Source organism: Symsagittifera roscoffensis, chromosome 3 (genome assembly GCF_963678635.1).
Source record: "Symsagittifera roscoffensis chromosome 3, txSymRosc1.1, whole genome shotgun sequence".
NCBI classification, from domain to species: domain Eukaryota; kingdom Metazoa; phylum Xenacoelomorpha; order Acoela; family Convolutidae; genus Symsagittifera; species Symsagittifera roscoffensis.
Genome location: NC_087064.1, coordinates 19,588,981 through 19,604,486, shown reverse-complemented (window position 1 = coordinate 19,604,486; position 15,506 = coordinate 19,588,981). Strand labels below are relative to the sequence as shown.

At 34.3% G+C, this 15,506-nt stretch overlaps 1 protein-coding gene across 5 annotated transcripts in view; it reads left to right on the top strand.

The window, feature by feature from the left end:
- Positions 1-247: 247 nt before the first annotated feature.
- Positions 248-15,506, top strand: part of LOC134841440 (uncharacterized) — a 41,595-nt gene continuing 26,336 nt past the window's right edge. For 2 of the 5 annotated variants that reach the window (XM_063857433.1, XM_063857431.1), the window contains exons 1-2: positions 248-460; positions 1,970-2,091. In XM_063857433.1, the coding sequence (XP_063713503.1) occupies positions 1,988-2,091 (104 nt within the window). In that variant the 5' untranslated portion in view covers positions 248-460; positions 1,970-1,987. Of the gene's footprint in view, positions 493-1,969; positions 2,092-6,402; positions 6,781-15,506 lie in introns of those variants that run through there. The other 3 variants (XM_063857435.1, XM_063857434.1, XM_063857432.1) reach the window with 2 other exon arrangements.

Below are 15,506 nucleotides of genomic sequence, written 5' to 3'. Positions count from 1 at the left end.
AGTGTCTCTTGTTTACTTCCGGTAACTCTTGTTTTTAATCTAATAGAAAGTAGAAGCAAGCCTTTGATAGCAGAGCGAGCCAATATTTCCTTCGGTTCAGGAGGTTACAAAATTGTTCCTCCTTCTGCGCACCTTGCGCGCTAAGGAGGATAATGTCTGCTATAATCTTGTGTATATGAACACTTTTTAATTGTTTTTAACTTTCTGAGATTGACGCTCATTGTTCACGTTTTTATTAGTCTTGTAAACATGCAGCTGCTGTGTTTTGCTCTCTTATGCAAACCAATCTTGTGAAAACTCTTCTCAAATAAGTGTCTGCGAGTTTGAAGCTACTTTTATCAAAAGGCATATATTGAGCTCTTGAGCGTATTTTGATCGTTTTATTACAAATCAGAATTTGTAGTTCACTATTTAACGTTATCCAAATCCTGTTCCTTCTTATTTTTTTTCTGTTCTCTACGTAATCCATCACGGCTATACGTTTTGCATAAAGTTAGTGAATGATTTTTGATAGAGATCCCTCTGTTTACTGCTGCAGGTCCGCGACTTAAGAAAAGACTTTGTAAGTCGCGCCGCATACCGTTTTCAGACTGGATTTCGCAGTCGTTTCGCGGGCTTAAGACGCGCCGTCAGTCTTTTCTTAGGACGCGCCGTCAGTCTTTTCTTAAGTCGCGCCGTCAGTCTTTTCTTAAGTCGCGCCGTCAGTCTTTTCTTAAATCGCGCCGTCAGTTTTTTCCTAAGTCGCGGCGTCAGAAAAGACTTAAGCGGCGCGACTCAAGAAAATACCGACGCCGCGACTTAAAAAAAAAAGACTTTAGCGGCGCGACTTAAGATAAGACAGACGGCGCGACTTAAGATAAGACCTAAGCGGCGCTACTTAAGATAAGACCGACAGCGCGACTTAAGAAAAGATCTAAGCGGCGCGACTTAAGAAAAGAGCGAAGCGGCCTGACTTAACAAAGGACATAAGCGGCGCGACTTAAGATAAGACCGACGGTGCGATTTATGATAAGACCGAAGGCGCGACTTAAGAATATACCGAAGCGGCTGACTTAACAAAAGACACAAGCGGCGCGACTTAAGATAAGACCGACGGCGCGACTTAAGATAAGACCGACGGCGCGACTTAAGAAAAGGTTTTTGGTATTTTGCTTAGTCGCGCATGTCGCCGCGGTTTATTCTCAGTCGCGCCGGTCTGGAATTGAAAATTTTTAGTCGCGCCTGTCTGGAATTGAAAATTTTCAGTCGCGCCGTTTGCGCCATTACCTTAGGTCGCGCCGGTCCCGGCGGTTTTTTGAATCGCGTCGGGTTTTTTTTTCAGTCGCGCTGCTCTTGAATTGCCAATCATCGGTCGCGCCGGTCTGAAATTGCCAATATAAAGTCGGGCCGGTCTGGAATTGCCAAATTTTGGGTCGCGCCGGTCTTTTCTTAAGTCGCAGACCTCGATCCGGGCATACCCAGACTTTCGTGACAAAATTTTGGCATGTTTTTCGGTTTGACTTTGGGTCTTTTCAGTTATACCGCCCCCTAAATGGTTACATTTGGCAATCCAAATTTCGAGTTGAAATTGAAAGAGCGAAAGCGAGTGAAACAAACAATTAGATATCACTCGCGTGCAATTAGCAGCTGCTCTATTAGGAAACCTAGTGATAACTTTGTCAAATGCTTTTGTTTCCTAATCGAGCAGCTGCTTATTGCACCTGAGTGGTTTTGAAGTGTTTGTTTCATTCGCTTTTGCGCCGCTGTCAATTTCAACTGGAAGTTTGAATTGCCAAAATTATTTATTCATCTAGGGGGTGCATAATCGAATAGAAAAAACTTGGCTTTTCCATATGATCCACAATGATCCGTCGCGACATAATTGAGGAGAAAAAAGGCAAATTTGCCAGCTTGCTATTTTAGCTTGCTATTTTTAAAACTTATGCTATTTTGCTATTTTTAAAACTTATGGTCGTGGTTGACTGTACAGGTTTTAACTATCAATTGTATGGCTCTCATGGACCCCTTTGCTAATCAGCCTGCTGGACTTCCCTCCATCGCCAAATCTGAATTTGAGAGGACGAGGACGGCACAACGACACCATCAGCCAAAGTAAGTTCATAATCGTCTTTCAAGCTATTGTTTTCTATTAACTTCTACTTAAAATCATTTGGCAGATTGTAGTAAAGTCAGTTTAATTCATTATTTATCCTAATCGATTATTGTTCCAAATTTCGCTGGTGTGAAAATTTTTTTGAATTTAGTTGATTTTTTTTCATACCAAGTCAGGTACTGCACATAAGATAGATCGAATCCAGTGGCAGATTGAGGTTTTCCTCCAGGAGGGGATTTTCAAAGAAAAGGAAAAGTTTGATGACTATTTTAAGTTAAGGAATTGATTTTGCAAGCTCTCTAAAAATATCAAAAAGGTACTATTTTGACTACTTTTTCTGCGCCACAGGCATCTTGATGAAAAAAAGCCGCTTCAATATGCTGTGTTTGGGCAGTTTTTGGAAGCTTCGACCAAAAAACGCCAATTTTTGGCGCGCCTTCTTTCAAAATTAGTATATATTGGCGCTGAAGGTGCCTTTAGAAAAACTTTAGGGTCGGTCGGCGGCAAATGATTTTGTTGAACACTATCAAAAGGCGGGTCTTTGTGGTTGATGAACAGAATTCGAGTCCCTGAGGCGCATATCACAGAAAAACTCTCTTTTCGAAAAATGATTATCGATTTAAAAAAAGTTTTTAAAATTCAATCTGTTTTTGCTACCCCAAATCCTACTTGCAACTACTCTTAATCTATTTATTTTGGTAAATAGTTATTCATCTTCTTCGTAGCACCCTGTGGTAAGTTATTTTTAGGGTCAGTCTGTTCAAACACAAAACTTTTTCAGCTAATAAAAACATCTGGCAGATAAATTTAATACTTTCTTTATTGAGAAAATTGAGAGCGTCATTGCTTCATTGAAACCTCATAACTTTTATTACCGTGACTCAAATGAAACATTAGCCAGAGACAAAGTGAAATTTAGTTCGTTCAATAAAGTTACTTGTGATGATATTTATAAAGCAATTGCATCCATGTCCAATGCTACCAGCCCCTGCGATTCTATGCCAACTGAGATTATGAAGAAAATTCAAAAAAGCTGGGTGCCAACTTTTACTGGCATACTGAACAATTGTTTACAGAAAGGACATTTCCCAAATGTTTTCAAGTTAGGCATTATAAGTCCTTTTCTGAAGAAAGCAACACTTGATAGAAATCTGTTGTCTTCTTATAGACCTGTTACCCAATTATCTTTTTCATCCAAAATTTTTGAGAGAGTAATCTCGATTCAATTGCTGCATCTTTTAAACAAGCTTGATATTCTCGATCCTTATCAATCAGCGTATCGTAAAGGATATAGCACTGAATTAGCACTTTTGAACACCAGTAATGACATTCTTAACAAGCTTTCAAGCAAATGCCCCGTAATCTTAGTGGCTCTTGACTTAAGTGCTGCCTTTGACACGGTCTCTCATGATATTTTATTACGCCGTCTGGAAAATTACACTGGACTTGAAGGAGCAGCTCTTGAACTTTGTAAGTCTTATTTATGTGGTCGCTACCAGGCAGTTAAAATTAGTAGCTGGTTATCTTCGACTGAATCTGTGAAAAATGGAGTTCCCCAAGGATCCATATTAGGTCCTCTATTTTTTAGCATTTACCTTTTACCTCTACGGTCTCTCTTTTTATCTCTTGATTTGAATTATCAAATTTATGCGGATGATGGTTTAATTTACTTATCAGCCGCAGATTTAAATAGTTCAGTTGATCATCTGAATGCAAGTCTAGTCAAAATTACCAAATGGTTTGAAATGAATAATTTGAAAATAAATTCTGATAAAACAGAAGTTCTGTTTGTTGACAGGAAGGTTGCAAGAGAAATAAACATACGTGTTAATAATGAAATTGTCAAATCAGAAGACACACTTACAGTGCTTGGTTTTATTTTTGATTCCAAATTTAACTTACAACGACAAATCAATTCTGTTTGTAGCTCGGCCTATTACATTCTGCGGAAACTTTTTAGCATAAAAGCTTTCCTTTCTTTTGAGACCCGACATTTACTCTGTCAATCCCTTATACTTAGCCGCCTTGACTATTGCAATAGCCTATATTTTGGTTTACCCAATTACCTTTTGATGAAACTGCAGAAAATACAAAATTCAGCTGGACGATTTGTATTCCAACTCAAGAAAGGAACACCAACCAGCCCTTATCTACATGATCTACATTGGTTACCAGTCTCGAAGCGAATTGAGTTCAAATTACTGTGCATTGTTTTCAAAGTACTAAACCGAAACTATTTATGTCCAGCATTTTTAAGAGACATACTCAAATTAAAACAAAATAGCTATAGCTTGCGTGATGGTCCAAAATTGGTAGTACCCAGAGTTAATTCAAGTTTAGGTAGAAGATCTTTCAGCTATTGTGGAGCAAAACTTTGGAATTCACTGCCCCAGAAAATGCGAGAAGAAACGGACTTTCAGTTATTCAGAAAATCACTGAAGACACATTTATTCAGATCTCATTATTACACATCGGCCACGTACTAAGGAGACAGACAAAACAAACACCTTTGAGTACCAAAAAGGGTGTATAATCCAGCAATGATGATGATGATGATGATTCCACTTAAAGGTTTTGAAAGCCACGCTCATATTGATATAAATAGAACTAACATCTGGATTTTATACGGATCTTGCGTCTCCTATCTAAAATCCTATTTTTTAACGTTTTTGACTAAAGTCACTCTGTTTTGGTCGTGAAAAGTGATTGAGTCTTAGATACAGCCATAAATTTAGGCCTATATTAACAATAATAAATGTTATGAATATGCGTTGTTTTCATCGAACGACAGATAATCTCAAACATAAGTTTCCGAATTTTATTCAAACCAGAAGTTTCCTATTATTAAAATTGTTTTTTGGTCGAAGTGCAAATTGCAGGCAATAATTATCCCAAATTGGCCAGCCATACCATTTTCAAACCCTAATAGTGCAAGAAAAGAATAGCATGTGAAATATCTTACTGCTTTCGTTCTCGAGGTATCGAATAATTGTTTTAAAAAATTGCGGTCCGAAATGCTAGTTAGTTGCAAGTCGTTTGAAGCGTAAACGGATAAATTTTATACTATAGAGAAACATTGAACGGCTATTTTGAACGGCTAAATTCTAAGAAAACTTTCATCAGTTCAGAGGAAATACCTATAAGACTGGTTTACTAGAGCGAAACCCCGACTGTTGAAAACATATAAAAAGAAGTTTTTTTTTCCACTTTATCCCCCCATTTATTATATTAAAAACATAGATGTGGTAAACGTCTCGTATCCAAGTAATAAAACCAAATTTGGCCCGATATACTCTGTCGTATATGTGCGTTACAGGAACACAACAAATGGCTCGTTAATTGTACTAAATTGTCAGATTAGAAGTTTTTCATTCCCCCATAGCTTCACCAAAAATCATCTCAGATACAGAGACCATGAATTTGAGCTCCTGATGACAAAAAGAAACCTTCTGACTCTCAAGCCTCCAATCAATGATTTTGATTTTACGGTGGCTCTAGGGGCAGGTACATGAGTTTTTGTAATGAAACCGATTAAAGGTGCCTACAACTAACGAATTTTCAAAATTTTTCAGCAAAAGAAGTAGTTTTTTATACATAAAAACTCCGCTTTTTTATTCTACAATAAAACTAATGTTTTCAAATCAAACACCCTATTGTTCAGTAGGGGCAAAACTTGTTGAGATGGTGCCATATACCATTTTTTAGATGTATTTTTTTTGACATTTGCAAGAAATTTCTCGTCAGCTGTTGCATTTAGGCTTGATTAGTTGTATATCTAAGTTTTCTTATCTATTGTATCTAGATTGATTTCAAACAAATTCAGGGCAGCACTTGGCAACCCTTGTGGGTTCGCTAGCCGTCCGATCCTTGTTTTCGATGTATTTAGAGTTAAATCAACTGATTAAAAAAATAAGTAACATAGAGAAATTAATTTTTCTTCTTCTTCTTCTTCTTCTTCTTCTTCTAAAATTTTTCTGATGGTATAAAACATTGCCGTCAAAAACGTTCAGATAAAAACTGATCGCATAAAAAACCACCCTAAGCATAATTAATTTGGAAAAAACATAACTTGCAAGCAAAGGGTTTAGAATTAGAACAAAGCAAATTCTCACTATCGTTCTCTGTTTTGAAGCCGTTCATATCAGAATACCGAGTTCATCAAAAACGCGAAGAATTTTTTTTTGCTCAGATTTAGTTTATGTATTATTTACAATGGAGTCAATTAGACAAGGATTTTGTTGCAGATGATCCCAGTCGGCCACTGTAGTTTTTATTGAGAATGAAATTTTCATGAGCTGAAAAAACTTCACCTGCTCATGTTTGCTTTTTGTTCAAAGTAGTCTAAAACATTTGATGTCCTTGGAAGTATCTGAAGCAAAGCAATTAATGGCTAACTTTTCACTGTAATCCCAACTGAATGATTTTTAAATCTTCCATCAACTCATCTTTGTGCTATAGGTTTAACTGATACCATACCAATAATTGAAAAAAAAATGCAAGCAAACTAATACTTTGGTCTTGCGCTGTTCATCAGAGTCCAATTCATTATACGTTATTTCATCAACGCTTCGTATGAACCAATAGCGATCAGTACCATTGCATTCATTTTTTTCGTTGACGTTGATTGCGCCTTCCAACAGAACAATGCTCGAGGTGGATACTCAAGGTTTGAAGCAAACTAGACACAGGTGAGTTTGTATATTAAAAATTCGTCGTTTGATTGAAGAAGCTCATGAATTCTGGCTTACAGCCCGTATTATTATCGATGGAAAGATCTTTGGAGATTTTCCTGGATGCTTAAATACCAAAGTGACGCTTTCTAGAAAGCTATCATAGAAAAGCTATCATTGCTTTTCGTTTAGAAGTCTAAAATCTTAAATGATTAAATGATTATCATCCTATTTAATCATTGTTCTCCCTTTTAAATCTATAAAATGCTGAATCCAATATTCCAGAAAAAAAAAGAAATAAAACCCAGAATTGTGAACAAGTGCACCTCAAAAGGTAGGAGTCTCAAAAAAGGACGGTGACAAAAGTTGCTGAGAGTTTCATATGAATTATTATGGTGTATCGGTTTTTGCTAAATTTTCCATAATTTTCACCGTTTTTAAGCTAGCTTTTTGGTTGACTTGTTTGCTTTATTTATGAATTGTAGAAAAAACCCGAATCAATTTTTGAAACAATTAAATGAAACATCTTTTCTTTCGGTCAAACAAAATGAAGGTATAACTTGCTGTGCAATTAGCTTTTTCTTTTTTTCTAACTGAGTAATTTTTTGCCCGGAGCGTTATGAAAGACTCCAAAAGAAAGGTTCAATCTTAGCTACATTTGATAGTTTTTGTAAATCAAGCATATTTGCCAACACTTTTTCCATGAAAAAAGAATAGCAAAACAAAAGAAAAATCAAAAAATGTTTATCTTTTTTTTCCATATTTTTAAAAAAGACGCTGAAACGCGCTAAAAAACATTTTCACAAACTAAACTTTTCGAAAAAAAAGTATCCTGCTGTTTTTTTTTCTACTCGCTTGCTTTATTCGCTCAAAGTTAAAATTAAAAATTTCGAACGTTATTTTTCCGACATTGAGACAACAATATTTTATATTGTTTACACCACGTCTAAAAGGCTAAAAGCTTTATTTAATTTATCAGTTGACCCAGTCCGATAGTTATTTATGACACCAGACTTGGCGTAAAAAAAACTGAATTTCATTCAAATTCAAAGTTCCTACCTTTTTCAGTGGTCAGAACAGAAACTTATTCGTATTTCATTTGCATGAATAAGCCTTTATTATAATTTAAAACGAGAATATTGATAATAAAAAAATTCATAAATCCTTCGTGCTAATTTTGAGCAAACTAAAATTTCATGAGTCTTTTTTGTCTAAGTGAGAAATATAGCAAATTGAGCAAGTCAATCAAAGTCAATTCTAGAAAAAAAGTTTTCTTATTTTAAAACCCAAGTATGTCGTACTGAATTCGACAAAATGCGAAGTAAATTGTCCACATCATTGTTAGATGAAATTTGGATAGAGAAAAACTACGAACCCTGCCATCCAAAGTGCAACTAATAGTAAACTCTATTTATTTGTTGATTTTTGTCGATTCGAATAATCTGATGAAACTGAAATTTCCGTCTAAAAACAATGCGATTTAATTTTGAAAAAAGATGCCACACGAAAAATTCCAAAATCTTTATCTTTTTCTGCTCGGTCTAAACGTAAGCCATTGTAAGAAAAATTGAAGGAAAACCCTGTGTTTTATCTGATGTCCAGATAATTTGAACCAACACAGGATGTAAGCTCACACAAAACAGAGTGAAGCCAATCAAAATTTACTTTTGAGTTTTATTGTTACGACTTTCGAAAAAAGTGTCGCAATATTTGTGACCGGGTTCTCCAGACCAAATTTGACTTTTATCTAGCAGTCTCAGACCAATTTTGAAATCTGAAAAACATTATTCACCAGGGTTCAATAATGAAGAAATACTTTACCTGTGGTTATTTTTGTTTCGACTTTCACAAGGAGAGTAACGGAATATTTGTGCTCGGGTGGTTTTTTCTTCAGGCAAAATTCGACTTTTTAACTAGCCATCTTTGAAGGATTTTTTTTATATCATTCAAAAGACATTGCTGTTCTGAGCTTAAATTTGAAATATTTTGTCCTTACTTTAAGTTTTAACTTGAGGTGTTTCGCCTTTGATCATTTTCCGTAAAGTTATGGTGGTTTAAAGATTGCCTTTTTGGCCAATTTGGGACAATTAACGCACGATATATTTCGCGCTACTAACGTGTAAGTGGAGATTCAGTCCGTCCTAGAAATCGTTGCAAATTGGTTGAAAGAAGCTTATTTGCCATATTTGATTTGTTACTAGGAGCGAAATCTATCACTTTGTACTTCATATCGCGACTCGGGAGATGATTTTCACAAAAAATCTCAACTTTTAATAAAAACTTTTTTCATTTGCTCTACTACATTGAGTTTTTTCAAATTATTACTTCTCTAGAGACTTTATAAGGCAGTCGAACATTAAGGGTTTCGACCGGATACAATTAATCATAATATTCCGAGTTTGGTAACGAAAGGAATGGAATTTTTGTGCTCGGGCGTTTTTTTTTTTCTTCAGACAAATTTCGATTTTTTAACTAGCCGTTTTTGATTAAGTTTTTTTTTTATCATTCGAAAAACATTGTTTCCCTGATTTAAACTAAAAAAATACACCTGTGATTAATTTTTTTTGTGTCTTATGGAGGTCTAAATATTGCCATTTTGGCCAATTTGGGACAATCAACGCGCGATATATTGCACGCTATTAACGCGTCAGCGGAGATTTTAATCATCTTAGAGATCATTCGAAAAAAGTTGATGGAAGCTTATGTGCCATAATTGATTTGTTACTAGGAGCGAAACTCATCACTCTACTTTTTGTGGCGTGTGGGGTATGATTTTCACAAAATGTCTCAATTTTTAAATAATTATTTTTTCTTTTTTTATTATGTTTAATTTTTTCATGTTTTTACTGCTCCATAGACCTTAAAAGGCAGTCGAAACATACAGGGCTTCACCCTGATACGACCAATCTTGTTCAATTTTTGTCATCTTGGTTTCGAATTGACCAAACTCTGTCGCAATAGAGTTGACATAAAGATGCAAACTCCACTTCTCAACGAGATTCAATATAATAGTTTGGATTTCAAAAATTATTTATGTTCACATTGTGACAAGGAGGTCCCGATTTTTGTTTTTTCATTGTTTTCTGAGATTAATTGTTTTTCATTCTGGGAATATAAGCAACAGTCGCAATAACTGTACAAAACGAAAAATTTGGAAAGTTTGAACGCATTTCTTCAAATCGAGTTGACATTAGACACAAACTGACGTGAGCAATCGCTCATAGAGGTTTTACCCAAAATCAAACGTAATTTTCTAAGCAAACTTGGAACCATAGTTTACCCCTTAAAAATGTGCCAATTTTAGTCAATGAAAAAATACGCTAAAACCGCCAAATCAATTGCTATGCAAAATATAATAAAAAGCTTCTTAAATAGTTTAAAAAATTTTAAAGAAAGTATAATCTCCAAGAACGTTTTATATTTTTTTAATTTTTTTTATGTTTCACTGATTGATAGACCTTTAAAAGCAATCGGGACCTTTCAGGAGGACTTCGCCCTGATACGAGCAATCTTGTTTGCTTTGTTATAGAGTTTGAATATGGTACTGTTTTAACGACTAGAATTCGATTTGGGATAATGAAAGACGACATGCGTTTTTATTTGTAATTGTAAGTAAGAGGCATTCTATTTTTGATACTTAGTTATGTATTGAAATAATAAGACTGTCGACTGAACTTGCCTAAACTTAAAGCAATGGAATGTTTCACCGCGTTTAAAAACTTAATGCGTTGGTCATCACAGATAAAAACTTGCATACAATCAGGGGCGGGTCCAGGATTTTCTCGAGGGGTGGGGGCGGATTTTCAATTTTTTTTGGATGTTTCGACGACCTTTTCTAATTAATTCAACCGGCTCTTTTTCCTTTTTCCCCACCTGCAAATTTCTATAATTAAAATTACTGTTCACGTAGTCCGATTGTCATGAAAATTGACATGCAGACTAACTAGGCCATGAGAAACATTTTTGGTTTTCATAATCAACCTTGTAAAACCACTCGCTAGACTATAAAATTGCTGCTGGTGTGAGGTGGAGGGAGGAAAAAGAGGCAGGCAAAGTTTTGAAAAAACATGTCAAAAAAGGCGTTTTTAGACACTTTTTAGAAAATTTTGACCAAAAACTTGCGTTTTTTCGGCGCGCGCTCCCGGCTCAAAATTAGTACATACTGGCACCAAAGGCGCCTTTAAAAAATTTTTAGGGTCGAATCTCTGAGGGGAGCGGGGAAGGCAGGTCCCATTAAATCCGCCCATGCATACAATATTCCAACATTTTGGCCTAATTGCCTTTTTCAAATCCTCAGAAACATGGTTGATGATCAAAGATATTTTGTTGAGCTCAACGACAATTTTTTCATCTTTCTTTTGCTCAAATTTGTCTGAATAATCACCCCGAGCATCAACACTCCAACACTGAGACTAGTAAATATTTTTATTAAATTGCAAGTTATTGTTCAAAGTGCGGTTGTTAATATTGTTTTGCCCTCGACCTCGAATGATTTATTTTGAGTTAATCATAATTTCGAACAAAAAACACGACCTGCACCATAATTAATTCCCTTCACTTTGTGAAATTGTTGGAACAAATTAGAATAAATAGAATAAATTAATTACAAATTAATAGGGTTGTACAGATAAAATTTGTTAATATTTTTAGCAGGAAATTGCTTATAATGATTGATAAAAAAATTTTTATGACTCTAAATAGCATCAATAAAAATCAGTTAAAGTTTTCGTATTAGAATAGAAAAATAGCGCATCGATAGTGTGGGAAGTTTAATTTTAGAAGAAATTTCTAGAAAATAAGTATTTGCTTTTCTTAGCAAGAACAAATGATTCGGCTGAAGAAGAGCAAACTAACCTGCAGCTATAACAGGAATCATGAAATTTACAGAGGCTTGAAATAAATGCTTTCCTTAAAATCATTAAAAAGTTTGAAACAACAAGGAATCTCAATGAACAAGGATATGCTAAATATGGGGCTAGGTCTTCTACCAGACCGACCTTTTACCAGACCACAATGCAATAATTCAATTAAGATAAATTTAAATTACTGGACGATTCGAAAAGAAAACGGTTAGAACAAACAAAACCTTGCTGAGAAGCCGAGAAATCATTGTCTTTAATCAGACTAAACGGTGTCAATACATCTGTCAATCAAATTTGTTTATCGAAATTTGTTGATGTTTTAACTTTTCTGGTAAAAGGTCGGTCTGGTAAAATGTCGGTCCCCATTAAAAAGCCTCCTCCATAACGAAACAATTTTATTGCAAAAACAAACATAGGGCGAACCAATTAAATTTCTGAGCTGTAAGCACATACATTTTGTATAGTTATAAGTATCAGCAAAGCATAGTTTTTTATTCATATGATTGGCTGTTTCAATCTCAAATCAACTTTTTATACAACTTTCATGCTTTTCTTTCGCATTAGTTTCGTATTTAAAACTTCAAAAATTCATTTTTTTCGAATTCATGATTTCTCAAGCTGATTATTTAAGATTGTTTTTGTGTGAAAAATGGGGAAAAACTTTGTATTCGGGTGTGTTTTAGTTTTTTTTCCTTTTTTCTTTTCTGTTTTCCAAGCAAAATCAGGCACCAAATTTGAATAACATTTTATGTTAGAGCATTTTCAGTTGTGATACTAGCGACACTAAAAGACTTCGAATAAATTTTTCTCAGTGACGAGAACGCCCGTTTCAAATTTTTGTTTTTTAGTCTGATTTCGAGCAAAAAAGTGAGCGAGAAGGCTTAATATACCTTATTTATGCTTAATTTAAGCCATGAGATTGTAATTTTACTCAAGTAAACAAATTTTTGGAGTTTGTTTGCGCCATTTTTAGAATCCAATTTTAATAATTTTTCATCAAAATTGAAAAACTTCTGCAAAAAATTTGAAAGTGTCTGCCTTTTTTTGTCTTCTTTAAAATTATGGTCGGAACATTCCTGCACAGTAAACGGCTGTGCAGGAATGTTCAAAAAAATTAACTGGCTTGGTTTCTCACTATAAGTTTTTATTTATATCATTTTTCTTTGATATAACTTGATACCTTAAACATCTTAATGATTTCAATTAATACATTTGTTCCCACCCTGTGGTCAAAGTATCTTATTTTGTTGCGTGAGTTTTTCGTCAAAATTCCTAAAACCAATAATTTCAGACCTGATTTTTTTGAAATTGTGAGGAAAATACTTTTGAAGCTTTCGTCAACAAACTTTTTGTGTTAAAAAGTATCGTTGGAACTAGAAAAAAAAATTTATTATGGAAGTGTTCTCGCAAAATCCCTCTTTCAACCAAACTGGACGTGCGCTTTGATGCTTCGATTTGGGGGAGGCAAAGATTTTTGCGAGGTGCAAGAGTTTCTAAGAGTAATCGATTTATTTTCCGAGCTTTCAGCACATATATTACATGTTTCTTAAATATAGTAAGCAGCCAAAAGGTCAATTTGGGCTGTTTTGTAGGTTTTGACATATTTTCATCACCAGTAAGGGAGGATTTTAATTAAAAGGATATGCTATTGAAGATATCCAAACTTTTTGTTTTGCCAATCCTTTAGTGTCATTTGAAAATCATTTGAAAACTTCAACCAAAACCACAACCGTGATCATTATATTAAGAATGAAAAACAGTCTATCAACCACAAGTGCGAAATATTTCCCCAAGCAGTCCATGTTATCCAGTTGTGATACTAGCGACACTAAAAGACTTCGAATAAATTTTTCTCAGTGACGAGAACGCCCGTTTCAAATTTTTGTTTTTTAGTCTGATTTCGAGCAAAAAAGTGAGCGAGAAGGCTTAATATACCTTATTTATGCTTAATTTAAGCCATGAGATTGTAATTTTACTCAAGTAAACAAATTTTTGGAGTTTGTTTGCGCCATTTTTAGAATCCAATTTTAATAATTTTTCATCAAAATTGAAAAACTTCTGCAAAAAATTTGAAAGTGTCTGCCTTTTTTTGTCTTCTTTAAAATTATGGTCGGAACATTCCTGCACAGTAAACGGCTGTGCAGGAATGTTCAAAAAAATTAACTGGCTTGGTTTCTCACTATAAGTTTTTATTTATATCATTTTTCTTTGATATAACTTGATACCTTAAACATCTTAATGATTTCAATTAATACATTTGTTCCCACCCTGTGGTCAAAGTATCTTATTTTGTTGCGTGAGTTTTTCGTCAATGAACAAGGATATGCTAAATATGGGGCTAGGTCTTCTACCAGACCGACCTTTTACCAGACCACAATGCAATAATTCAATTAAGATAAATTTAAATTACTGGACGATTCGAAAAGAAAACGGTTAGAACAAACAAAACCTTGCTGAGAAGCCGTGAAATCATTGTCTTTAATCAGACTAAACGGTGTCAATACATCTGTCAATCAAATTTGTTTATCGAAATTTGTTGATGTTTTAACTTTTCTGGTAAAAGGTCGGTCTGGTAAAATGTCGGTCCCCATTAAAAAGCCTCCTCCATAACGAAACAATTTTATTGCAAAAACAAACATAGGGCGAACCAATTAAATTTCTGAGCTGTAAGCACATACATTTTGTATAGTTATAAGTATCAGCAAAGCATAGTTTTTTATTCATATGATTGGCTGTTTCAATCTCAAATCAACTTTTTATACAACTTTCATGCTTTTCTTTCGCATTAGTTTCGTATTTAAAACTTCAAAAATTCATTTTTTTCGAATTCATGATTTCTCAAGCTGATTATTTAAGATTGTTTTTGTGTGAAAAATGGGGAAAAACTTTGTATTCGGGTGTGTTTTAGTTTTTTTTCCTTTTTTCTTTTCTGTTTTCCAAGCAAAATCAGGCACCAAATTTGAATAACATTTTATGTTAGAGCATTTTCAGTTGTGATACTAGCGACACTAAAAGACTTCGAATAAATTTTTCTCAGTGACGAGAACGCCCGTTTCAAATTTTTGTTTTTTAGTCTGATTTCGAGCAAAAAAGTGAGCGAGAAGGCTTAATATACCTTATTTATGCTTAATTTAAGCCATGAGATTGTAATTTTACTCAAGTAAACAAATTTTTGGAGTTTGTTTGCGCCATTTTTAGAATCCAATTTTAATAATTTTTCATCAAAATTGAAAAACTTCTGCAAAAAATTTGAAAGTGTCTGCCTTTTTTTGTCTTCTTTAAAATTATGGTCGGAACATTCCTGCACAGTAAACGGCTGTGCAGGAATGTTCAAAAAAATTAACTGGCTTGGTTTCTCACTATAAGTTTTTATTTATATCATTTTTCTTTGATATAACTTGATACCTTAAACATCTTAATGATTTCAATTAATACATTTGTTCCCACCCTGTGGTCAAAGTATCTTATTTTGTTGCGTGAGTTTTTCGTCAAAATTCCTAAAACCAATAATTTCAGACCTGATTTTTTTGAAATTGTGAGGAAAATACTTTTGAAGCTTTCGTCAACAAACTTTTTGTGTTAAAAAGTATCGTTGGAACTAGAAAAAAAAATTTATTATGGAAGTGTTCTCGCAAAATCCCTCTTTCAACCAAACTGGACGTGCGCTTTGATGCTTCGATTTGGGGGAGGCAAAGATTTTTGCGAGGTGCAAGAGTTTCTAAGAGTAATCGATTTATTTTCCGAGCTTTCAGCACATATATTACATGTTTCTTAAATATAGTAAGCAGCCAAAAGGTCAATTTGGGCTGTTTTGTAGGTTTTGACATATTTTCATCACCAGTAAGGGAGGATTTTAATTAAAAGGATATGCTATTGAAGATA